The sequence below is a fragment of the Heptranchias perlo genome, chromosome 4 (assembly GCF_035084215.1).
Source record: "Heptranchias perlo isolate sHepPer1 chromosome 4, sHepPer1.hap1, whole genome shotgun sequence".
NCBI classification, from domain to species: Eukaryota; Metazoa; Chordata; class Chondrichthyes; order Hexanchiformes; family Hexanchidae; genus Heptranchias; species Heptranchias perlo.
The window spans coordinates 95,667,597-95,694,536 of record NC_090328.1 but is presented as its reverse complement, the minus strand read 5'-3'; the positions used below and the strand labels follow the sequence as shown (position 1 = coordinate 95,694,536).

General features: G+C 43.2%; 1 protein-coding gene across 2 annotated transcripts in view; it reads left to right on the top strand.

Annotated features, from left to right (window-relative positions):
• The first annotated feature begins 828 nt into the window (after positions 1–828).
• Positions 829–26,940, top strand: part of LOC137321118 (E3 ubiquitin-protein ligase RNF38) — a 223,017-nt gene continuing 196,905 nt past the window's right edge. Inside the window, exon 1 of one of the 2 annotated variants that reach the window (XM_067983341.1) lies at positions 829–1,330. In XM_067983341.1, coding sequence (XP_067839442.1) covers positions 859–1,330 — 472 coding nt within the window. In that variant the 5' untranslated portion in view covers positions 829–858. The remainder of the gene's footprint in view (positions 1,331–26,940) is intronic. The other variant, XM_067983343.1, reaches the window with a different exon arrangement.

The window sequence follows — 26,940 nt, the reverse complement described above, 5'->3', positions numbered from 1 at the left end:
CTCCCATCGATCCCCTCTCCCCCCCCTCCCATCGATCCCCTCTCCCCCCCCTCCCATCGATCCCCTCTCCCCCCCCCCTCCCATCGATCCCCTCTCCCCCCCCCTCCCATCGATCCCCTCTCCCCCCCCCTCCCATCGATCCCCTCTCCCCCCCCCTCCCATCGATCCCCTCTCCCCCCCCCTCCCATCGATCCCCTCTCCCCCCCCCCTCCCATCGATCCCCTCTCCCCCCCCCCTCCCATCGATCCCCTCTCCCCCCCCCCTCCCATCGATCCCCTCTCCCCCCCCTCCCATCGATCCCCTCTCCCCCCCTCCCATCGATCCCCTCTCCCTCCCTCCCATCGATCCCCTCCCCCCCTCCCATCGATCCCCTCTCCCCCCCTCCCATCGATCCCCTCTCCCCCCCTCCCATCGATCCCCCCTCCCATCGATCCCCTCTCCCCCCCTCCCATCGATCCCCTCTCCCCTCTCCCCCCCTCCCATCGATCCCCTCTCCCCCCCTCCCATCGATCCCCTCTCCCCCCCATCGATCCCCTCTCCCCCCCCCCCCTCCCATCGATCCCCTCTCCCCCCCCCCCTCCCATCGATCCCCTCTCCCCCCCTCCCATCGATCCCCCCCTCCCCCTCCCATCGATCCCCCCTCCCCCTCCCATCGATCCCCCCTCCCCCTATCGATCCCCCTCCCCCTATCGATCCCCCTCCCATCGATCCCCCCCTCCCCCTCCCATCGATCCCCCTCCCCCCCCTCCCATCGATCCCCCTCCCCCTCCCATCGATCCCCCTCCCCCTCCCATCGATCCCCCCATCGATCCCCCTCCCCCTATCGATCCCCCTCCCCTCTTTCCCCCCCGACAGCAAATGCCGATCGCTACAACTTCTCACTCGGCGCAGGAGCCCTGTCTCTACCCCCGGCTGCGGGCCGGACCGCCGCCTCCTTCGCCCAAAGACGGCAGCAGCAGCGCCGGCCGTGACCAAGGGGCATCCGCCGAGCAACAGCGGCCCCCAAGCAACCAAGAAGCGGGAGGAGGCGGCAGCGGGAGGCAGGCGCTGGGGAGCCCGGGCTCGGAAGTGTTCGTGCGGCTGGACCCGTGGGACCGGGGCGCTGGTAGTGCGGGCAGGTTCCCCCCGCCCGCTCCACACCCTCTGCTCGAACCTCCTCGGACGCGATCGAGATCTAGGTCGGGACTCAACGGCAACACCACGAACTCGCCTCACTCCAACCAGCCGGGGGCAGGCGGCCTCCAGCTGCAGCACCAGCCTCAGCCCGGCTGCAACCCAGCCGAGGGGCACGGGGCCATGGGCACAGCGACAGGAGCAACCCGGCCAGCAGGTAAAGGGCACGGGGGTGAATATAACTGAACTGACGGGCCCCGAGCACGAATGACTTACGACATTCAGTAACTTTTGGTGGCCCTTGAAAGCGCTGCCCCAGCTGGGACGGGCTAGTCTGGGGGTCAAGGTTGGCCGTGGGATGGGCAGAAATGTGATACCAGGATATAATTCGCTCTTATGTTGTAAATAAGATTGGTTTTATTATTTTTGTAGACATGGTCCAGTACTAAAAATGTTATTGGCAAAGGTGGTCCAGTGGCAGAGATTGACTACCATTTAGTGTGCCACACGTCTAAGTTTCCAGGCTTGGCTGCTGTTCAGAATCAATGCTTCTCATTAGGAGAGTTTGCTGAATCTTGACTGGGGCACTTGATGGGACATGCAGTGGATAAAGGTCTCCCCTTTGTGAATTTTGGATGGGGAGAGAGGAACAAACAAACCTCACTTCCTGTTTGGGGGGCAGGGGGAAGGGAGAGGGGAGAGAGTTTGGTATTAGGAATATAGGAACAGGAGTAGGCCATTTTGCCCCTGGAGCCTGTTCCGCCATTCAATGAGATCATGGCTGATCTGTGACCTAACTCAATATATCCATCCGCCTTAGCCCCATATCCCTTAATACCTTTGGTTAACAAAAATCTATCAATCTCAGATTTAAAATTAACAAATAAGCTAGCATCAATTGTTGTTTGCAGAAGAGAGTTCCAAACTTCTACCACCCTTTGCGTGTAGAAGTGTTTCCTAACTTCACTCCTGAAAGTCCTGGCTCTAATTTTTAGGCTATGTCCCTGGTCCTGGATTCCCCAACCAGCGGAAATAGTTTCTCTCTATCTACCCTATCAGTTCCCCTTAATATCTTAAACTTTGACCAGATCATCCCGTAATCTTAATTCCAGGGAATACAACCCTAGTTAGTGTAATCTCTCCTCATAATTTAACCCTTGGAGTCCAGGTATCATTCTAGTAAATCAACGCTGCACTCGCTCCAAGGCCAGTATTCCTAAGGTGCGGTGCCCAGAACTGAACACAGTACTCCAGGTGTAGTCTAACCAGGGCTTTGTGTAGCTGTAGCATAACTTCTTTGTATTCTAGTCCTCTAGATATGAAGACCAGCATTCTTTGATTATTTTATTAGCCTTTTTGATTATTTTCTGTACTTGTCAATGACGTTTTAATGATCTATGGACCCCTAAGTCTCTTTGGACCTCCGTTGTTTTGAACTTTTCACTATTTAGAAAGCATTCCGATCGATCCTTTTTAGGTCCAAAGTGGATGACCTCACACTTGCCTACATTGAAATCCATTTGCCACAGTTTTGCGATTCACTTAATCTATTAATATCTCTGTAATTTTATGCTTCCGTCTACACTGTTTACAATGCTGCCTATCTTTGTGACATTGGCAAATGTGGCTATGTGGCTCTCTATCCTATCATCTAAGTCGTTAATAAATACAGTGGATAGTTGAGGCCCTAATACAGATCTCTGTGGGACACCACAAGTCACATCCTGCCGATTTGAGTACCTGTATTGTAGGGGCTCTGGAGACTTCTATAGCCAAAACCAGCCCAACCTCCTAGGTAGAGGAGAGAGGCACCTGTTGATAACAAGAAATGAAGCAGAACCATGCACAATTAAAAATAGAAACTGCTTTACATTAACCTCAGTCATTGGCAAGTCAACTATTTCTGTTGTCTAATCATTCTGAATACAGCTGTAAATGAGAAGGAAACTTTACTGAAAATGGTGTCACTCAGATTAAATTTACAATAGATGGACAGCTTGATATAAGCGGCAAGAGTGTTCAGTTTCCAACTAGATGGTTATGGGTTTTGCTTCCGGGGTGCTTGCTACAACTTGTAAACTGTTTCCATAACTACTTGGGTGGGCTGCTGGGTGCAGCATGTTACATCTCCAAGAGAAGTCATTAACAGCCAGTGTCTGTCACGTTCCATCATACGCTGATACAGAACAGTACTGGTAGTGGGTCTGGAAGAGAGGTCTGTGGCTTGGTCTGCTTTACCCCTTTGGGAGAAGAGACTAGTTAAATGTCGGCGTGTTCTTGTTTTACATAGACAAATTGTCACTAGAAATATGTCTTGAAAACTTGTCTTCAGAGATCATCTCACTGGTGAAAGCACTGGTGTGTTTGTTTTTATTTGAAATACCCATAATTTGTAGCAGCAGGAAACAGGGAATTATGGTTTGGAGGTTGTTTGCATAGAATGAAGAATGTTTGGAGTTTATTATCACTGGTGAGATTTTGTTTTATATTTTCTAAAATGAACAACCCAATTCAAATCTTGGGTAGCCATTAAATTAATTCTGAAATGTACTGTTAGTTACAGACCATTCAGCACTAGTTCATATGTACTTACCATGTTTTGATTTCAATTATTACTTCTTCAGAAAATGTTTTGCCTGATTATTTTAAATGTGTTCACATTTGGTAACCTCTTCACAAAGATGATTTACAAGTGACTATTTAGTAGTTCCCCTTCACAGTGATTTCTGGTGTGTGCAGCTATACTTCTGTCTGAATAAAAACTGTTCCCAGCCCAGAGCTGACTAAGAAACTAGGTTGTTCTGCATTTAGCTCGTGAATCCAAACTGAAACTGTTTTGCGTATCCTGAAAGGCATCACGATGACAGATGTTAATATAATATGTCACTGCAATAAATAATGAAACTTTGTGCTTAAGCTACAGCTATAGAAAGTGTCTTGCTGTATTAAGATTCAATGTGGGTTGACTTACCCCCTCCCCCATATGATTCTGAATAAACAAGATTGGTTTAACTTGCACTTAATGTGACCTAGTGATCATGACGTTGCTCGTTGTGTAGATTTCTGTCAATTGCAGAACTACTTGTTTCAAAACAAAAGTAAGCTCATTTTATAATAAAGTTGGGGCTGGCTCCCTCGAGGGCTCAGCAAGGATAAGTGAACAGCTGAGCCATACAGACCAGAGGGGTCCCAGGTTTGACTTGTGTGTCCTGAGTTAGCTGACCTTCACTGATATTACAGTTGACTTCAGGAGTTCTGAATTAAGCAGGGGAAAAGTAGCCAGGGTTCTGACTCCTGGAGCTATACCCAAATAGGGAGACAGGATTAGAAACTTTTTTAAAGTGGGGCATGACAATGAGCTTATCATGTTTGTTCCTTGGAGTGCATGCTGTCTAGCAAATGGGGTCATGCTGCAGCATGGTGGAGACCTGCAGTCACAATTTACTCTATCCGACCACATTGAAAGCACAGACTACTCTCAATTCAAAGTTGCTTAATTCAAATTATCCAATAATTCAATTTTTAGCACCAAATTCCCACTTTTCAGTTATTCACTTTGTTTAATCAAATTATTGAATAATTCAAATTTTTTTAATGCATAAATGACTTTGAATTATTAGGAGGAGACTGTAACAGCAAGAGCGTATTAAGATTTCAATTAATTATTTTTGCCATCCAACATTCTCCCTTCCTCTCCTGAAGGTGTTGACTGGGGTATGGTTTTAAGGGTGCTGTCCTGGTACCTTGCCCAAATAGTTATTCTCCACGCTTTGAGCCCACACGAATTTGTTTGACTGCGAGCATCCCAGGTGAGGCTGATCCTGTCCTTGTGCTGTCCAGAAACAGCAGCAACAACAACTTGCATTTAAATATTGCCTTTTTAACATAGAAAAACATCCCAAGGCACTTCAGAGCATAATCAGCCATAAAATGGATGTTGATCCAAAGAAAAAGCTATTAGGAGGGGTGACCAAAAACTTGGTCGAAGAAGTGGATTTTAAGGAGGGTCTTAAAGGTGGAGAGGTTTAGGGAAGGAATTCCAGAATTTGGGGCCTAGGCAGTTGAAAACACGGCCACCAATGGTAGGACAAAGGGAGAGGCGATGCACAATAGGCCAGAGGTGGAGGAATGGAGACTAATGAGGCAGGGGGTTGGAGAAAAGGAGGGCCGATGTCATGAAGGGATTTGAATGTGAGGATGAGAATTTTAAATTGGAGTTCTTGGAGGATTGGGAGCCAGTGCAGGTCAACGAGCACAGGGGTGATGGATGAGTGAAATTTGGTGTGGGATAGGGTATGGGCAGCAGAGTTTTGGATAAGCTGAAGCTTACAGAGCATGGAGAATGGGAGATCAGTCAGGAGACCATTGGAATAGTCGAGACTGGGGATGAAAGAGCCATGGATGAGAGCTTCAGTGGCAGATGGGCTGATGCAGGAGTGATGGAGCGGATCTGGGGTCGAAAGTTCAGCTCAGGGTCAAACAGGAGGCTGAGGTTGCGAAGAGACCGGTTCAATCTGAGATAGTGGCCGGGGAAGGGGATGAAAACAGTAAAAAGGGTACGGAGTTTGTGACGGGGGCCAAAGGTGATGGCTTTGGTCTTCGCAATGTTTAAGTGGAGGAAATTGTGGCTCACCCAAGACTGGATATCAGACAACAGTGGAAGGGTTGAGAGATGGTGGAGAGGTAGAGCCAGCTGTCGTCAGTGTAAATGTGGAAGCTGATCCCGTGTCTGCAGATGATGTTGCCGAGGAACAGGTGGGGGTCAAGGATAGATTGTTGGGAGATTCCAGGGGTAACTGTGTGCAGGTGGGAAGAGAAGTCATTGCTGGAGATGCTCTGGCTAAGATTTGATAGGCAAGAATGGAACCAAGTGAGTGCCGTCCCTGTGAGCTAGACAACGAGGAGAGGCATTGGAGGAGGATGGTGTAGTCGACTGTATCAAAGGGTGCAGAGAGGTCGTGGATGATGAGAAGGAAATTCACCATGATCAAAGTCACAGAGGATATCATTTGTGACTTCCGGCTGTTTGTGCTGTGCCAGGAGCAGAAACCTGATTGGAGAGATTCAAACATGGAGTTGTAGGAAAGATGGGAATGGATTATGACCATTGAATTGTGATCAGGAACATCTCCTCCAAGTCACACACCGCCCTGACTTGGACATATAATGCTGTTCTGGGTCGTTGCTGGGTCAATATCCTGGGATTCCCTACCAAACACTATCATGGGAGCACCATCACCACAAGGCTTCAGTAGTTCAAGGAGAAGGCTCACCATCACCTTCTCAAGGCAGCTAGGGATGGGCAATAAATGCGGCCTTGCCAGCATTGCCCACATCCCGAGAACAAAAAAAGTAAAAAAATTCTGATCAGTAGTAGAAACCCTCCCTGATTTTCCCTTCCTTAAATTAAGGCCAGTTGTTATGCCCCTATACCTGCCTCAAATGACCCATTGGTTGATTTAACTAGTTTTTTATTTGGTGAAAAAGCATGGGATGAATTGAGGCTTTTCCGTAACTTGCGTTCTTTTCACTGAGAGCCATGTATGTATTTTAGACAGTCTTGAGACCTTTTTATTAGTACTGACTAAAGTACACGCATCATGGTAAATTATTGGTAGAATCATATTATTTTCTCTGCCACTGCCAGCTCTTGCATACATCACAGTGCTCCTTTAAACAAGCTCTTGTGGAATTCAGTATCCAAGTTATTGTCTGACCGTTGTATTGTCACATTTATTGTGCTGTAGATGTGCACCGTCAATCAGAATGATAATGGGCAAGAGGATTGTAGGAAAAAACTGACATTATACCTAGTACTGAGAGATTTTGGCAAAACAACCATCAGATCTGACCAGTTAAAATAAACCACGCAGAAACATTTTCTATTTATCTAAGTCTGTGCCTTGGGGCATTAAATAATCAGCTATTCAACAAGACACCGGCTTTGCTACATGACTTCAATAAAGTACTTTTCATTTCAGCTTTACCTTTTAAGATATAAGAATGCATGAAATATTAAATATTTTCAGTTACTTGTTTTTAGTACTTCAAATTATTGTCTAGTTTGAGATGTTATAGGCCTCTTGCCTCTGGTTATCTACTATCAGTCACCCTTTAACTTAGTTCTCTTAGATTCACTGGTATGCATACATTTAAAATTCTTTGACTATCAGCCTCAGATAAATGTATATCCGATCAAGCATGGCATTCAGACATGCCAAACCGCTGCCCAATCACCCAGGCATAGATTGATCCTAGCCAGTATGTAATTCCCAGGAGACTTCACTATGATCCAGGGGTGGCCACTGATTTAGTGGTCACTGCCATAGTCCAAGTAGTGATGTGCTTTTGCATACTTAACCATAAAACAACTTGCGTTATTTCGTTGGAACAATTTTTTTTTCCCCCCTCCCTCCCAATGGCACCAACTACAGCAATATCCCAGAACTGGGCAAGCTGTGAATTGGGGGCCAGAGGTGTATGGAACAGCAGGTGTGCTGAGGGCCACGGGCAGTGCTGGATTGTACGATGAGTACCACTGGTAGAGTCGATTCACTGCCAACTTTCACCCGGAGACAGCAAGACATTTTAGCTTTCTTTTTTCTTTACTTTTGTGTGAAATGTGTTGTTGAGGTTGTTGGTTCTTAGTTAAATTGAGTTGGTATTCATTATTTAAAAGGGCCATGGGAAAATGATTTAGCAATTGGCCAGCATTATATGCAGTTGGTATAAGTTCTAAACCAAAGAAAATGTTTTTACAAACTAACTAGTTATGTACTTACTAATACAGTATTGGGAATGTTCTGTACTTTATTAATATAGTATGGGAAAGTTATACCATTTCTAGGATAGATAATTTGTTCCAAGAACGAGACTGATTTCTTTTTGCAATTGCCTAAAATATTTTGAACTACATTTAGCTCATTCTGATTTTCTAGTTTAATCTCTGCTGCAGTTATTAATAACAAACAAGAAACCTCCAGAGTTGGTGCCACTAATATGGATGGAAATACCTGTTCAGAGTGCGGGTTCTCGCTATTTAAAAAAAAATGTATTTAACCAATAAAATAGCAAATCATTATTAGTTAAAAATGTTCCCAGAAATGTACAAACATTGTTTTCCCATATACCCTCTCCAAGTGTATGCTGAATCCTTTATCCCAAGTCACTCTCTACAGCCAAACCCTGATTCCCTGCATTGCAATAATGACTACACTTCAAAAGTACTTCTTTGGCTGTTAAATGCCCAGGGAAGTCCTGAGGTCATAACAGGCACTACATAAATGCACGATCTTTCTCTTTTCTTTCTCTTTACCTGAGTCTCCTTCATATAATTTGCTGTTAACCAGCTCTATGTATTTGTTAATTGACATCTAAAATCTAGAGCATTTCCAACAGCCACTGTTTCATTTGTTACTCCAACATAGGTGCTTTAGTGGCCTGTAAACATGAGAGGACCAGTATGGTTTTATTGTCTGACCCAGTCAACAATGACAGGACCACTGCATTTTTTTGATGACTTGGATTTGGGTGTACAGGGCACAATTTCAAAATTTGCAGATGACACAAAATTTGGAAGTGTCGTAAACAGTGAGGAGGATAGTAATAGACTTCAAGAGTACATAAGACAGACTGGTGGAATGGGCAGACACATGGCAGATTAAATTTAACGCAGAGAAGTGCAAAGTGATACATTTTGGCAGGGAGAACGAGGAGAGACAATATAAACTAAATGGTACAATTATAAAGGGGGTGCAGGAACAGAGAGACCTGGGGATATATGTGCACAAATCTTTGAAGGTGGCAGGACAGGTTGAGAAAGTGGTTTTTAAAAAAAAGCATACGGGATCCTGGGCTTTATAAATAGAGGCATAGAGTACAAAAGCAAGGAAGTTATGTTGAACCTTTATAAAACACTGGTTCGGCCACAACTGGAGTATTGTGTCCAATTCTGGGCACACCGCACTTTAGGAAGGATGTGAAGGCCTTAGAGAGGGTGCAGAAAAGAAATGGTTCCAAGGATGAAGGACTTCAGTTACGTGGATAGACTGGAAAAGCTGGGATTGTTCTTCTTAAAGCAGAGAAGGTTGAGAGGAGATTTGATAGTTATTCAAAATCATGATGGGTTTAGACAGAGTAGATAGAGAGAAACTGTTCCCATTGGTAGAAGGGTCAAGAACCAGAGGACACAGATTTAAGGTGATTGGCAAAAGAACCAAAGGCGACATGAGGATAAACATTTTCACGCAGCGAGTAGTTATGATATGGAATGTATTGCCTGAAAGGGTGGTGGAAGCAGATTCAATCGTGGCTTTCAAAAAGGAATTGGAAATATTTAAAGGGAAAAAAATTTGCAGGGCTATTGGGAAAGAGCGGGGGAATGGGACCAACTGGATTGCTCTAACAAAGAGCTGACACGGGCTCGATGGGCCGAATGGTTACAGCACAGAAGGAGGCCATTCTATGATTCTATAATGCCAAGTCCTACAATACAAAATCAGATCTAGTGAGATCTGAGTAACTTTAATTGGCAGAACATAATCAATGATTTTTTTAATAATATATTAATGAGGGCTCCCTAATGAGCTAGTGGATAAAGGTACTGTTCATTGTAGCACTAAGCCAGAAGGCATCAGGTTCAGTGCCCAGATTGTGCTGGGTTAGCTAATTTCAGTCTAGGTAGTGACAGGAGTGCTACAATTGGCCTTGGTGCCCCTGACTACAAGAGGAAAATGAGCCAGGCTGCCCTTATCCAATAACTCAACAACAACTTGCATTTTTATATAGTGCTTTTAATGCAGTAAAACATCCCAAGGCGCTTCACAGGAGTGTAATTGGACAAAAATTGACACCGAGCCAAAGAATGAGACATTAGGACTGGTGACCAGAAACTTGGCTAAAGAGGTAGGTTTTAAGCAGCGTCTTAAAGGAGGAGAGAGGTGGAGAGGTTTGGGGAGGAAATTCCAGAGCTGAAGGCACAGCCGCCAGTGGTGGGGCGAAGGAAGTTGGGGATACACAAGTGGAAGGAATGCAGTGTTCTCAGAGAGTTGTAGGGCAGGAGGAGGTTACAGAGATAGGGAGGGGCGAGTCCATGGAGGGATTTGAACACACGGATGAGAATTATAAATTTGAGGCATTGGTGAACCGGGAGCCAATGTAAACTCTTGCTAGAAAACATATATGCTTTGGGTGTCGGGTGAGGATTGGATCTGGCCCACACATGATATCATCTCAGCCAAATATCCTGTCAACATTCACTATCTAGGCACATGAATGGAGAATGGCCACTTGGGCAAGGTATCAGAGGGCTGCTGGAGCCTGTGGAACTTTGCATAGTGACAACAGCTTGGGGAAAAGAGGAGTGAAAATTGGCACAAAAACAAATTTTATTGAATAACTTTCAGAATACATGTCATACAGTGTGTACAACTTGCACCTTCCAAAATGAGTGTTCCTGGCATGTACGTACATTACACCTTGTTATATTTGCAGTTTGCATGTTCCTACATTGGATTGCATTTCCTATACATCGTCATACTGATTTTAATTCAGAATTTTTAACCTTTCTCTGAATATTAATCAAGTTTCAATGTGTGTGTGTGTGTGAAATTAAGATATATATATATATATATATATATATATAATCTTAATTTCACAAAACCTTCCTTTGTGAACTGTAAAATTCTGGTTTGTCAGAAATGCACTTTTTTAGTTTATAAACTGTACAATATCAAAGAATACTTTCACACTGTTAAAATGACATCCCTTATTGCTCACAGCCTGCAGTCCTCTCTCTGCAGTAACTGAATCACTTCACCTTGATCTCCTCCATCATTGCAACGAAGCAATGAAAATCTCATTTGTTTCAGTTGTTCAAAAGGCACGGTTTCTTGTTGCTCTCAAGTCAAAGTAGCAGCTCCCTTCTCTTGCTGCCAATGGCTTCACCTTTAGTCCTTCTTCATCTTTAGTCCTTCTTCATCTGTCCATGTTCTTGCCTCGTTATTTCCTTTAACCTCAAATAGAACCACCACATCTCCACCACTGCCAAAACTTCCTTCAAGACATTTTAGTTTCTTTTATGCTGAACGTTTGTCTTCAACAACTCTTAAGTATCTCTAAAGCTCAATTCTGTCTAAGACTTGAATACTGCTCTCTATCTGGGAAGACTCTGCTAGCACCTTCCTCATAAATAGGATACAAGGAAAATCTTATCATTTGATGAATGTTCTGACTCTCGCCTATAGTCATTAACCTCCCTTTCCATCACAAACTTTGCCTTTCTCTATTTGTTACCACTATGGTCAGTACTCTGAACATTCTTCTGTTCCTTCTGAGTTCCAATTTTTCTGTCCAATAGGCTGCTCCTCTCTACATCCTTAGCGTGTTGAAATCAAGACTCCTTGCATGGTTTTCTATTGTAACTCATTCTTTGCCATGATCTCAACTATGAAACTCCTTACCTCCTTCCGTTTTTCTTTTCTGCTGCAAGCTTTAGGTTTTTAGCATTCAAGGTTGATATCACAGAATGTAATAAAACAAACCAGGACATTAATTTTACTTGTTTATATTTGGGAGCGGGTGGAAAAAGCAAGCAATTCTTGATTTTTATTTTTAAACACACAGACTTAATGGAAAAATATCAATTATTGTTTGTTTACACATGTATTGATGTAGTTCATGTCATACTGATTGAAAATGCCATGCTATGGATGTTGTTTTGGTCTCAAAACAGGTTGGAGATGGGAGTCGAGGAGCTCTTGTAACATTGCTACGCACTAGAAGGTGCTAATGGTATCCAAATGGCCAATATCACTCTCAATCATCAGCAAAGTGATGGAAGGTGTCGTCGACAGTGCTATCAAGCAGCACTTACTCACCAATAACCTGCTCACCGATGGTCAGTTTGGGTTCCACCAGAACCACTCGCTCCAGACCTCATTACAGCCTTGGTCCAAACATGGACAAAAAAGCTGAATTCCAGAGGTGAGAGTGACTGCCCTTGACATCAAAGCAGCATTTGACCGAGTGTGGCACCAAGGAGCCCTAGTAAAATTGAAGTCAGTGGGAATCGAGGGAAAACTCTCCAATGGCTGGAGTCATACCTAGCACAAAAGAAGATGGTAGTGGTTGTTGGAGGCCAATCATCTCAGCCCCAGGGCATTGCTGCAGGAGTTCCTCAGGGCAGTGTCGTAGGCTCAACCATCTTCAGCTGCTTCATCAATGACCTTCCCTCCATCATAAGGTCAGAAATGGGGAAGTTCGCTGATGATTGCAGAGTGTTCAGTTCCGTTCGCGATCCCTCAAATAATGAAGCAGTCCGAGCCCGCATGCAGCAAGACCTGGACAACATCCAGGCTTGGGCTCATAAGTGGCAAGTAACATTCGCACCAGACAAGTGCCAGGCAATGACCATCTCCAACAAGAGTGTCTAAACACCTCCCCTTGACATTCAACTGCATTACCATCGCTGAATCCCCCCACCATCAACATCCTGGGGGTCACCATTGACCAGAAGCTTGACTGGACCAGCCATATAAATACTGTGGCGACAAGAGCAGGCCGGAGGCTGGATATTCTGCAGTGAGTGACTCGCCTCCTGCCTTCCCCAAAGCCTTTCCACCACCTACAAGGCACAAGTCAGGAGTATGATGGAATACTCTCCACTTGCCTGGATGAGTGCAGCTCCAACAACACTCGAGAAGCTCGACACCATCCAGGACAAACTGCCCGCTTTTTGGCACCCCATCCACCACCCTAAACATTCACTCCCTTCACCACCGGCGCATGGTGGCTGCAGTGTGTACCACCCAAAGGATGCACTGCAGCAACTCGCCAAGGCTTCTTCGACAGCACCTCCCAAACCCGCGACCTCTACCATCTAGAAGGACAAGAGCAGCAGGTACATGGGAACAACACCTGCATGTTCCCCCTCCAAGTCACACACCATCCCGACTTGGAAATATATCGCCGTTCCTTCATCGTCGCTGGGTCAAAATCCTGGAACTCCCTTCCTAACAGCACTGTGGGAGAACCGTCACCACACGGACTGCAGCGGTTCAAGAAGGCGGCTCACCACCACCTTCTCAAGGGCAATTTGGGATGGGCAATAAATGCTGGCCTCGCCAGCGACGCCCCTATCCCATGAACGAATTTTTAAAAAACTGTCTCGGTGGAGATTTCCAAAAGAAATACCATTTCTGTGTGGTGTCATGAAATCAATGTCACATGATCATCTGCTGAAGCATGAGGTATCAAATTATCTTGCATCTAGCTTTTTCTGATCCTTTCCCCTCAGATATTTAACCTTAAACTTGGCAGTCTAACTAAGGTGAAGAATTCCTGTGTGGTACATGTAGCAAATCATAAGACTGTTCTCTACAAATGTGCTTGTAATACCTAGAACCCAACTGGTGCATGTGCTGTTCTGTAGTCACTGAACCACAGTCCAGCTTCCTGCATCTCCATCACAGGTACAACATCTTGCATTTTGCCAGGTGGGTGGTATGGGGGGCATGTTTTACAGACTCAGCTTGTTCCACATATCTCTGACGTAACTGAGAATTTATAACTCAATCTTGAATGAAGAATGGCCTTAATAAAAAAGGGGCAAAAACCTGCAAATACTGGAAATCTGAAGTTAAAAAATAAAAGGAATGCTAGAACTACAAAAGTCAGATAACTTTTAAAAATAGAAATTCAGATGCTAACATTTTGGGTGTAGATCTTTTGTCAAAACTGAAAGATGCAAGCCCCTTAATAGAAGTAAACTAAACAAAGGTGGTGGGAGATCAACGTTTAGACGTCAGGAAGTAGTTAATGGGTTGATTGGCCAGCATCAACATTTATTTTTGAAAAGCTGGAAAGAAGTAGAAACTGGTGAATAATGCACAAAGATCATTTCAGTGAGACAGCGAATAGGCATAAAAGAACAAAAGGATGTAAAATTAGAAATAAAATGGAAAATGCTAGAAACACTCAGCAGGTCTGCCATCACCCGAATAGAGAAAAGCCAGGCTAATGACCCAGGCCTTGTGTTCTCATGGTGTCTTTTCTGCCACCAGTTTGTCAAAAGCCTGTAGATTAGATAGACCTTTTCTGACCATGGGTGTGATCAATCCATCATCCCTGTCTATATTCTGGTAACCTTTGATCAATTAGATTTTGAGAGCAATCTGATCATTTCTAATAATAGAATGTATAAATTCTGCAGTTTTCATTTCAGACCTGAGTGGTTCAGTAGACATCAGTTGCACATTATTCAACCCACATAATAGTGAGAGATTTTTTGACTTGCAATTCAATATTTTTTTTTAATAGTGCGCGTAAGCTAAAATTAGAATTCTAATTTGCCTTGCGCATTCCTAGAATAGCAATGTTCATGTGCAATATGTATGCATGTAGGATTCTTCAGTGATTAAAAAGACAAATCTGCCACTCTTGGTATAATACATTGCAACGGTCGTGTGATTTTGTTGAACCAAAGGACGGTCTGCAATCTGTCCTCCAAGACTGCCCTAATGAGGGTGTTGAAGAGTTCACAGATATCCTGGCCCTAAATATATGCAATAAGCGAAGGATCATGAAGGTTTCTGGGAGTTAAGTTGAAGTAAATTGCAGACTGTGTTTGTTATCAATACTGTACTGACAGCTACGGATTGTTTTTGTTTGTATTCAACTACTGAAATGTGATGTGTGATGCCTACTGCTTGCAGTTAATTTGTAGTACCATCTTTATCCAAGAATTAGAGTGCCTATTATTATCAAATGTTATCAAAGCTCTTGCGCACTTCAGATAAACCAAATGAGAGAATCATATTTGCACGAGTATTTACAGATGGGGGACTTGCTATTTCCTTAGTGCTATTGGAAATTCACGTAATTGAGAAATATTCCTTTAGATTGAAGGAACGTGTGAGGAATTTGGCTTTAATCACAGGAGGTGGCTAGAGAGTAGGCACAAACAAGTTTGGTCTTTTGCAGAGCAATGAATTGGTCTCTTTGCTACCCTTTCCCAAAACTGGAGAGATTTTGCAAGTATTAAGTACTATCCATGGAGTCTTTAAGGCAATTTGAAGTTACTATTGTAGGCTGGTATAATTTCCAATTTGTGATTCATCATGCTTTTTAAAAAATCTTTCAGGAGGTTGGAAATCTGACATTTAAAATCATAGAATCTTATAACACCAATGGGCCGAGTGGCCTCCTTTGTGCCTGTGTCAGCTCTTTTAAAGAGCTATCCAATTACTCATGCTCCCCATCTCTTTCTCCATAGCCCTGAAAATTTTTCGTTTTCAAGTATATATCCAACTTCCTTTTTAAAGTTGCTATTGAATCTGCTTCCATCACCCTTTTAGGCAATGCATTCCACATCATCATAACTCGCTGCGTAAAAGAATTTCTATCACACTGTGCCCTCTGGTTACCGACCCTTCAGCCAGTGGAAACAGTTTCTCCTTATTTACTCTATCGAAACCATTCATGATTTCTAGGATTTTATCGTACTCTGACTACAGACAGTTAGCGTTTCTGTCTGCAAAGGATAAAACCTTGGGGTGCCTGCACTCAAAGAGGGAGTGAGAAATGGGGCTGAAAAAGTACCATGAGTGCCTGGGTGTCCAGACTCGGCATAGGAATTGTTTTGTTAAATCTCTGATTGAGGAGAAATGGAGCTATGTTAAACAAAGCTCTGAAGCACACTAGCTTCATCACACCCCTGTTATTTTTCTGTTGTGCATTCAACCACAAACAAAAATTGCAGAAATAGAAAGCTCGGATCACATGGGAATTAATAAAATACTTGCGTATAAAATGGCAGCAGAAATTCAAGTGTCTAGAATATACTCTGGCATGATCAATTGATCCATCGTATTTATAGTCAGAACAGAATGTTCTTATGATTTATAGATTTATTTTCATCAAGCTTGTTTAGATTTGTGAAGAGGTTTTGTTAGTTTTAAAAGTTCCCCCAACCCTTAAAAAGAGTTCTGTCAACATTCATAGGCTCTTCCTAGAAATTCCAGGTAGTATAAATCAAAAGCAGTTCTGAATGCTATTTTCCTTACTTGTTCTGGTAGGGTTTATTGTCTGCAGTAAATCTTTCTAGAAATCTCAGCATTACTAATCAGCCAATATATAGGTGGTTGTGATACTGCTAGAGGGGTGGTCTTGCTGGTTGGAATCCTGTCCCTAGCCCACAAAAAAAGGGGCAGTATCTTGGCGCAGATACCTGTTTGCAGGACGAGCGAATTCCATGTAATACTTGATGGTATCCCTGAAGTTCAAATCACACTCCAGTCCAATTTGTGTGCTATATAGGGTGCAGTTACACTGCGCAAAGCGAACCCAGAGTCGTTTGCTCTCAAGTATCCTATAGTTCCGGAGAGCCAATTTACATCATGTTGGACAGCGCAACCCAATTCCTAATCCAAGTTAATGAAGAAAGAGGCATAGAAAATGCTAAAGTGATATCCCAACACTTTGGATGGTAGAGAGCTGTTTGGTAGAGCCTCAGCAGAAATAGGGCCGGTGGTAGATTGATTGTGTTTGCTCTGGAGGTGGATTGTTCCTTTATGGACTGGGAAGCTCTGAGTCAGACGATCTGTAAAGAACAATTTTAGGGGTGGGGCGGAAGAGGTAGAACCTGCAGCATCTGGTGTTGCCTGAAATTAGGTGGTTGTATGCGATCTCTGCTGGCTGATAATAATTACAAACACAGAATTTACAGCACAGAAACAGGACATTCAGTCCAACAGGTCTATGCCGGTGTTTATGCTCCACACGTGCATCCTCCCATTTTACTTCATCTCACCCTATCACCATATCTTTCTATTCCTTTCTCTCCCATGTACTTGTCTAGCTTCCCCTTAAATGCATCTATGCTATTTGACTCAACCACTCCATGTGGTAGTGAGTTCCATGTTCACCCCACTCTCTGAGTAAAGAAGTTTCTCTTGAATTCCTTATTAGATTTATTAGTGATTATCATATATTTATAGCCCCTAGTTTTGGACTCCCCACAAGTGGAAACATCTTCTCTTCATCTACCCTATCAGACTCCTTCATAATTTTAAAGACCCCTGTCGGGTCACCTCAGTCGTCTTTTCTAGAGAAAAAAGCCCCAGCTTGTTCAATCTGTTCTGATAGTTGTACCCTTTCAGTTCTGGTATCATCCTTGTAAATCTATTTTGGACTTTCTCCAGTGTTTCTACATCTTTGGGTCGTTTGTACGTAACTTTGTTTATGAATGAAAAAATAGCCTACAAAAACCAGTCCAGTTTTGGAAATGCTCCCTTTCCGTCTAAGATCTGTAGTAGTTAGATGATCATGCCATCAGCATTCATAAGCCATGTTTTTTTTGGTGCTGGGAGTTGTGGATTGAAGCAAACGAGCAAGCCTGGAACCAGCTGTGAAGATCAAAAACTTGTCTCACTTCCTAGCGTAGCCACGGAGAACTTGTTTCTATAAATGTCCCTGTCCATCTATCCATTTACTTGTCTGTAACTGAGACCAGTTGAACAGCTGTTAATAGCTTCCTTCATGAATGGACTATCTCAAAAGTTAACCCATTGAATTTAAGGCTACCTCAACACTAGAAATATTTTTAGAAAAAAGAAAGGAGGCTGGAAGGTTGCAATTGTACTGCATCAGTCACCACTAATTCAGCCAGTGCTTAAGTGCACAAAATATATTGCGAACAATTCAATACAACAGAACTAGATGTCCGGAGTGCCTTTCAGGTTTGCTATCTGCTGCAGCTTGTCTTGACTGTGCATCATCTGAATGGTGTTGAGTAGTATTTTTGCAGAAATGTCTGTTTGACACTGGTTGTTGCTTGTGTATGCAGTACATAAATCTGTCCCCATTTGTCTAGCCATCAGAGCGTTTCAACTCTTAGTTGATGGAAGGCAATAGCTTGAGTTCAGTACAAAGAACAAAACTGCTCAATGATGCAAGCATCACCCTTTGAGTAAAGAAGTTCTTTTAAAAAACTGTTCTAAATTTATTTTTCACTGGTTTGTCCTTTGGTCCTACTAGCCTGACTAGTTTGAAGTAATATTCCAGGTTTAATTGATCTATATCATTTACTACCTCCTCCTGACCACTTCTTTTTAGACAGTACAGCTTGAGTTTCTCTAATCTCTTGTAGCTCAGCTCACTTACACTTAGGATCAATTGTGTTCTTTTCTTGGAACTCTCTCATGCAGGTATACGTGATGGGGTCTTTGTAGGATGGTGACTAGGGCATTTTCCACTCTTTTTAGATTTTTTGAGTCCTATACTTTGAATCACTCTCATAGATGAGTCCCAACTCCCTATATCCTCGCAGTTATCTCCACTAACCTTATAGAGGTAAGCTTTTGGTAACATGTCCAGCTTATTGAACAGAACAACCATTTTGTTAATTGTTTTAGCTACTAGAATTATCCTGATTCCTTAAAATCTCTCTCCTGTCTTTAAGTGGTAGTGCATCACAACGTCATCAGACCCCATTTTAAAATGGTTTAAACTATTAAGGAAATGTATTTAACTAAAGATTATCAAGCTAATAAATAGTAATATAATGCACATATTTACAGTAAAAATCCTTCTGTCTAGCTCCTTGAAAGAAGAAAAGTATACGGATTCATTCTAAATGCTAGGCTATTCTTTGGTCACTAACTTTTATATACGCAGTGTTTCCTGTACTTCATAGCAAGGGCTGTGCTAGTCTTAACTACAACTCTTGGAATTCCCAAACTAACTTTCTGATTCAGACAGTTACAACTTCTTAAATATCCCTGAGAACGGTTACTAGGACTACCTGGATTTGAACAGTTGGTTGTCATTCACATAATTGAACAAATCACAGTCTGTTTGTTTGAAAGTAGCTTGGCTCCTCCCTCAAGCTTTGTAGACAAACTGTGAAACTTGCAGTATTTGTATCGAGTTAAGCCTGGGACAAGATTCTGACTCGCAGTTTTTTTTTAAAACTCCTTACGATTAGTGACTGAATTAGAGGAAATTCTATAAAGCTAAAAGTAGTGTTAATTTTGAATCAGTTACCTGAATTGAATACAGTACTCCAAGTATGAACATGTAAAGCCCTAGTGCTATGTATGTGTATTTGTCACGTTTTGGGATTCCTGACTGCCGTGATGGGACTTTAGTGTAAAATATGTTTACAAATTAAACTGTGCTCTCTAGGGGTTAAATTCACAGGACAGCAGGAATGCGATATGTAGATGAAAGATTTACATGGGGTGTCTGAACCAGTGTGCTTCAGATAAGGAAAGATAGTTTGGACATTTCAGTGATTTTATTATTTTGGTTGAAATGACAAGCTCATCAGGGCTAGTTGCTAGGGCCGTCTGGTACGACTCCACTTTCTGGGGTAAGAATTAACGGAAAAACCCACGTTCAGGGTCAGTCAGGTCAAACAAAGGGTACGAGAAGGCAGGTCGTGATCTGAGCTGGCAATTAAGATCAAGCAGGTCAGTTTTTCCAGCTAAAAGCTGACCCGAAAGGAAATCCACTATTTAGGATAGTATGGCGTGTTTGTTTCTTTGTTTTTACAGAGAGTGTTGTAGAAATTTAAAGAAGCCTGAAATTGCACTTTTGTTCAATCATATGTATTCAACAAAATAAATCAGCTTCTTGATTTGTCATTGACCTTGTTTCACCAGAGTGTGCACAGAATCATATAGCTCTGAAGGAGGCCATTTGGCCCATCATGCCTATGCCGGGCTCTTGAAAGAGTTATCCTATTAGACCCACTCCCCTGTTCTTTCCCCATAGCCCTGCAAATTTTTCCTTTTCAAGTATATATCCAGTTCCCTTTACAAAGTTGCTATTGAATCTAGTTCCACGACCCTTTCAGGCAGTGCATTCCACCTCATAACTCGCTGCATCAAAAAAATTCTCCTCATCTCCCCTCTAATTCTTTTGCTAATTATCTTAAATCTGTGTCCTCTGGTTACTGACCCAACTGCCAGTGGAAACAGTTTCTCCCTATGTACTCTATCAAATCCACTCATAATGTAGCTGAACTCCCTCATCCCTGGTATCTTTCCAGTAAATCTCCTCTGTACCCTCTCCAAAGCCTTGATAATCCTCCCTTAAGTGTGGTGCCCAGAATTGGACACAGTACTCAGCTGAGGCCTAACTAGTGATTTTATAAAGGTTTAGCATAACTTTTTTGCTTTGGTACTTTGTCTCTATTTATAAAGCCCAGGATCCCATATCCTTTTTTAATAGCCATATCAATTTGTCCTGCCACCTTCAAAGATTTGTCTATATGAACCCCAGGTCTCTTGCACCCCATTTTAAAATGATGCCATTTAGTTTATATTGTGTCTCTTCATTCTTCCTTCCAAAATGTAGTAAACAGTGAGGAGGATAGTAGCAGACTTCAACAGGACAGGGACAGATTGGTGAAATGGACAGACACATTGCAGATGAAGTTTAAGGCAGAGAAGTGTGAGGTGATGTATTTTGGAAGGAAGAATGAAGAGACACAATATAAACTAAATGGCATCATTTTAAAATGGGGTGCAAGAGACCTGGGGTTCACATAGACAAATCGTTGAAGGTGGCAGGACAAATTGATATGACTATTAAAAAAGGATACGGGATCCTGGGCTTTATAAATAGAGACAAAGTACCAAAGCAAAAAAGTTATGCTAAACCTTTATAAAATCACTGGTTAGGCCTCAGCTGAGTACTGTGTCCAATTCTGGGCACCATACTTAAGGGAGGATATCAAGGCTTTGGAGAGGGTACAGAGGAGATTTACTGGAAAGATACCAGGGATGAGGGAGTTCAGCTACATGGATAGACTGGAGAAGCTGGGATTGTTCTTAAAAATATTCAATGACCCTGCCTCCACCGCTCTCTGGGGAAGGGAGTTCCACAGACTCATGACCCTCAGAGAAAAAATTTCTCCTCATCTCCATCTTAAATGGGACACCCCTTATTTTTAAACTGTGGCCCCTAGTTATAGTCTCTCCCACAAGGGGAAACATCCCCTCTGCATCTACTCGTTCTAGTCCCCTCAGGATCTTTCAATAAGATCACCTCTTCTTCTAAACTCCAGTGCATACAGGCCCAACTTGTCCAACCTTTCCTCATAAGATATGCCCCTCATCCCAGGAATCAGTCGAGTGAACCTTCTCTGAACTGCCTCCAAAGCAATTATGTGCTTTCTTAAATAAGGAGACCAAAACTGCACCCAGTATTCTAGATGTGGTCTCACAAATGCCCTGTACAACTGTAGCAAAACATCTCTTTTCATATTCCATTCCCCTTGCAATAAATGACAACATTCCTCAGCAGGACAAATCCAATCCGGCCAATTATCGCCTCATCAGAAAAGTGATGGAAGGTGTCATCGACAGTGCTATCAAGCAGCACTTACTCACCAATAACCTGGGTTTGGGTTCCGCCAGGACCACTCGGCTCCAGACCTCATTACAGCCTTGGTTCAAACGTGGACAAAAGAGCTGAATTCCAGAGGTGAGGTGAGAGTGACTGCCCTTGACATCAAAGCAGCATTTGACTGAGTGTGGCACCAAGGAGCCCTAGTAAAATTGAAGTCAATGGGAATCAGGGGGAAAACTCTCCAGTGGCTGGAGTCATACCTAGCACAAAGGAAGATGGTAGTGGTTGTTGGAGGCCAATCATCTCAGCCCCAGGACATTGCTGCAGGAGTTCCTCAGAGCAGTGTCCAAGGCCCAACCATCTTCAGCTGCTTCAGCAATGATCTTCCCTCCATCATAAGGTCAGAAATGGGGATGTTTGCTGATGATTGCACAGTGTTCAGTTCCATTCGCAACACCTCAGATAATGAAGCAGTCCGAGCCCGCATGCAGCAAGACCTGGACAACCTCCAGGCTTGGGCTGATAAGTGGCAAGTAACATTCGTGCCAGGCAATGACCATCTCCAACAAAGGAGAGTCTAACCACCTCCCCTTGACATTCAACAGCATGACCATCGCCGAATCCCCCACCATCAACATCCTGGGGGTCACCATTGACCAGAAACTTAACTGGACCAGCCATATAAATACTGTGGCTACAAGAGCAGGTCAGAGGCTGGGTATTCTGCGGCGAGTGACTCACCTCCTGACTCCCCAAAGCCTTTCCACCATCTACAAAGCACAAGTCAGGAGTGTGATGGAATACTCTTCACTTGCCTGGATGAGTGCAGCTCCGACAACACTCAAGAAGCTCGACACCATCCAGGACAAAGCAGCCCGCTTGATTGGCACCCCATCCACCACCCTAAACATTCACTCCCTTCACCACCACTGCAGTGTGTACCATCCACAGGATCCACTGCAGCAACTCGCCAAGGCTTCTTCAACAGCGCCTTCCAAACCCGCAACCTCTACCATCTAGAAGGACAAGAGCAGCAGGTACATGGGAACAACACCACCTGCACGTTCCCCTCCAAGTCACACACCATCCCGACTTGGAAATATATCGCAGTTCCTTCAATGTCGCTGGGTCAAAATCCTGGAACTTCCTTCCTAACCGCACTGTGGGATAACCTTCACCACACGGACTGCAGCGGTTCAAGAAGACGGCTCACCACCACCTTCTCAAGGGCAATTAGGGATGGGCAATAAATGCCGGCCTCACCAGCGACGCCCACATCCCATGAACGAATAAAAAAAAATTTGCCTTCCTAATCACTTGCTGTACCTGCATACTAACTTTTTGTGATTCATGTACTAGGACACCCAGATCCCTCTGTACCTCAGAGTTCTGCAATCTCTCTCCATTTAAATAATATACTGTTTTCCTATTCCTCCTGCCAAAGTGGACAAGTTCACATTTTCCCAAATTAGACTCCACCTGCCAAATTTTTGCCCACTCACTTAAACTATTCATATTCCTTTGCAGACTCCTTATGTCCTCTTCACAACTTACTTTTCTACCTACCTTTGGTTGCTAAATATGCTGATGACACATACATTCAGTCCCTTCATCCAAGTCATTGATATAGATTGTAAATAGTTGAAGCCCAAGCACTGATCCCTGTGGCACTCCACTCATTACATCTTGCCAACCTGGAAATGACCCATTTATGCCTGCTCTCTGTTTCCTGTAAGCGAACCAATCCTTTATCCATACTAATATATTAACCCCTGCACCATGAGCTCTTATTTTGTGTAGTAGCCTTTGATGTGGCACCTTATCAAAAGCCTTCTGGAAATCCAAGTACACCACAACCACAGGATCCCCTTTATCCACGTTGCTTGTTACTTCCTCAAAGAACTCTAATAAATTATTCAAGCACGATTTCCCTTTCACAAAACCGTGTTGACTCTGCCTGATTGCATGGAGGTTTTATAAGTGCCCCGCTATAACCTCCTTAATAATAGATTCTAGCATTTTCCCGATAACAGATGTTAAGCTAACTGGCCAGTGGTTTCCTGCTTTCTGTCTCCCTCCTTTCTTGAATAGAGGAATTATGTTCGCTATTTTCCAATCTGATGGGACCCTTCCAGAATCTAGGGAATTTTGAAAAATTAATACCAATGCATCTACTATCTCTGGAGCCACTTCTTTTAAGACCCTACGATGAAGTCCGTCAGGACCTGGGGACTTGTCAGCAATTAGTTCTAATAATTTTTTCAGAACCCTTTCTCTGGTGGTTGTAAATGTTTTACATAAGAACATAAGAACATAAGAAATAGGAGCAGGAGTAGGCCAATCGGCCCCTCGAGCCTGCTCCGCCATTCAATAAGATCATGGCTGATCTGGTCCGAACCTCAAATCTAAAATCATGTCCAATTTCCTGCCCGCTCCCCGTAACCCCTAATTCCCTTTACTTCTAGGAAACTGTCTATTTCTGTTTTAAATTTATTTAATGATGTAGCTTCCACAGCTTCCTGGGGCAAATTCCACAGACCTACCACCCTCTGAGTGAAGAAGTTTCTTCTCATCTCAGTTTTGAAAGAGCAGCCCCTTATTCTAAGATTATGCCCCCTCGTTCTAGTTTCACCCATCCTTGGGAACATCCTTACCCCATCCACCCGATCAAGCCCCTTCACAATCTTATATGTTTCAATAAGATCGCCTCTCATTCTTCTGAACTCCAATGAGTAGAGTCCCAATCTACTCAACCTCTCCTCATGTGTCCGCCCCCTCATCCCCGGGATTAACCGAGTGAACCTTCTTTGTACTGCCTCGAGAGCAAGTATGTCTTTTCTTAAGTATGGACACCAAAACTGTATGCAGTATTCCAGGTGCGGTCTCACTAATACCTTATATAACTGCAGCAATACCTCCCTGTTTTTATATTCTATCCCCCAGCAATAAAAGCCAACATTCCGTTGGCCTTCTTGATCACCTGCTGCACCTGCATACTAACCTTTTGATTTTCTTGCACTAGGACCCCCAGATCCCTTTGTACTGCAGTACTTTCCAGTTTCTCGCCATTGAGATAATAACTTGCTCTCCGATTTTTCCTGCCAAAGTGCATAACCTCACATTTTCCAACATTGTATTGCATCTGCCAAATCTCCGCCCACTCACCCAGCCTGTCTATATCCCCTTGTAGGTTTTTTATGTCCTCCTCACTCTCTACTTTCCCTCCCATCTTTGTATCATCTGCAAACTTTGATATGTTACACTTGGTCCCCTCCTCCAAATCGTTAATATAGATTGTAAAGAGTTGGGGACCCAGCACCGACCCCTGCGGAACACCACTGGCTACTGGTTGCCAGTCCGAGAATGTACCATTTATCCCAACTCTCTGCTTCCTGTTAGATAACCAATCCTCCACCCATGCCAGAATATTACTCCAAATCCAGTGATTCTTTATCTTGAGCAATAATCTTTTATGTGGCACCTTGCCGAATGCCTTCTGGAAGTCTAAATACACTATGTCCACTGGTTCCCCTTTATCCACTCTGTACGTTATATCCTCAAAGAACTCAAGCAAATTTGTCAGACATGACTTCCCCTTCGTAAAGCCATGCTGTCTTTGTCCTATTAAATTATGTTTATCCAAATGTTCCGCTACTGTCTCCTTAATAATAGACTCCAAAATTTTACCCACCACAGATGTTAGGCTAACTGGTCTATAATTTCCAGCCTTCTGCCTACTCCCCTTTTTAAATAACGGTGTTACATTAGCAGTTTTCCAATCTGCCGGGACCTTTGCCGAGTCCAGAGAATTTTGGAAAATTATTACCAAAGCATCCACAATCCCTACTGCCACTTGCCTCAAGACCCTGGGATGTAAGCCATCAGGTCCAGGGGATTTATCCGCCTTGAGTCCCATTAATTTACTGAGTACCAATTCCTTAGTGATTTTAATCGTATTTAGCTCCTCCCCCCCCCAGAGCCCCCCGTTTGTCCACTGTTGGGATATTCTTAGTGTCCTCTACCGTAAAGACTGAAACAAAATATTTGTTCAGCATTTTTTCCATCTCCATGTTTCCCACCATTAATTTCCCGGTCTCATCCTCTCAGGGACCTACGTTTGCCTTAGCCACCCTTTTTCTTTTTATATAACTGTAGAAACTCTTGCTATCTGTTTTTATATTTTTTGCTAATTTATTTTCATAATCTATCTTCCCTTTCTTAATCAATCCTTTCGTTACTTTTTGCTGTCTTTTGAAGACTTCCCAATCTTCTATCCTCCCACTAAGTCTGGCTACCTTATATGTCCTTGTTTTTAGTCGGATACTATCCTTAATTTCTTTACTTAGCCACGGATGGCTGTCATTTCTTTTACACCCTTTTTTCCTCAGTGGAATTTATTTTTTTTGAAAGTTGTAAAATAACTCCTTAAATGAACACCACTGTTCATGTACCGTCTTACCCTTTAAACTATTTTCCCAGTCCACTTTAATCAATTCCGCTCTCATACCATCATAGTCTCCTTTATTCAAGCTCAGTACGCTTGTTTGAGAACCAACCTTCTCACCCTCTAATTGGATATGGAATGTAACCATATTATGGTCACTCATTCCAAGGGGATCCTTAACTAGGACATTATTAATTAATCCTGGCTCATTACACAGGACCAGGTCCAAGGTTGCTTGCCCCCTTGTAGGATCAGTTACATACTGCTCAAGAAATCCATCCCTAATACAATCAATAAACTCTTCCTCAAGGCTGCCCTGCCCAATTTGATTTGTCCAGTTAATATGATAGTTAAAATTCCCCATAATTATAGCTGTTCCCTTATTACATGCCCCGACTATTTCCTGATTAATACTTCTTCCAGCAGAGTTGCAACTATTAGGAGGCCTATATACTATGCCCACGAGTGTTTTTTTCCCCTTATTATTCCTTATCTCTACCCAAACTGTTTCATTATCCTGATGCTTTGTCCCAATATCTTTTCTCTGTATTACAGTGATTCCTTCCCTTATTAACATAGCCACCCCACCTCCCCTTCCTTCCTGCCTGTCCTTCCTGATTGTTAAATACCCTGGCATATTTAATTCCCAGTCGTTGTCACCCTGCAGCCATGTTTCTGTAATGGCCACAAGATCATACCCATACGTCGTTATTTGTGCCGTTAACTCGTCCATTTTGTTACGAATGCTACGTGCATTCAGATAAAGAACTTTCAAATATGTTTTGTGACACTTAGTTCCTGCTTTTTCCTTTTTTAACACTTTACCTTTTTCTCCATACCTTCTGTCCCTTCCTGACACGCTTTCCTCTGTCTCCCTGCTCAGGTTCCCAACCCCCTGCCACAGCTTTGATGCTGGGTTAATCGCCTTGCACCTTCTAGTTTTTATTTTATCTCTCGTGCCTAAAGTACACTTTCTTTCCGCTGCTCTACGCTTTTCCCTTTCACTTATTCTTGAACAACTATTTGTA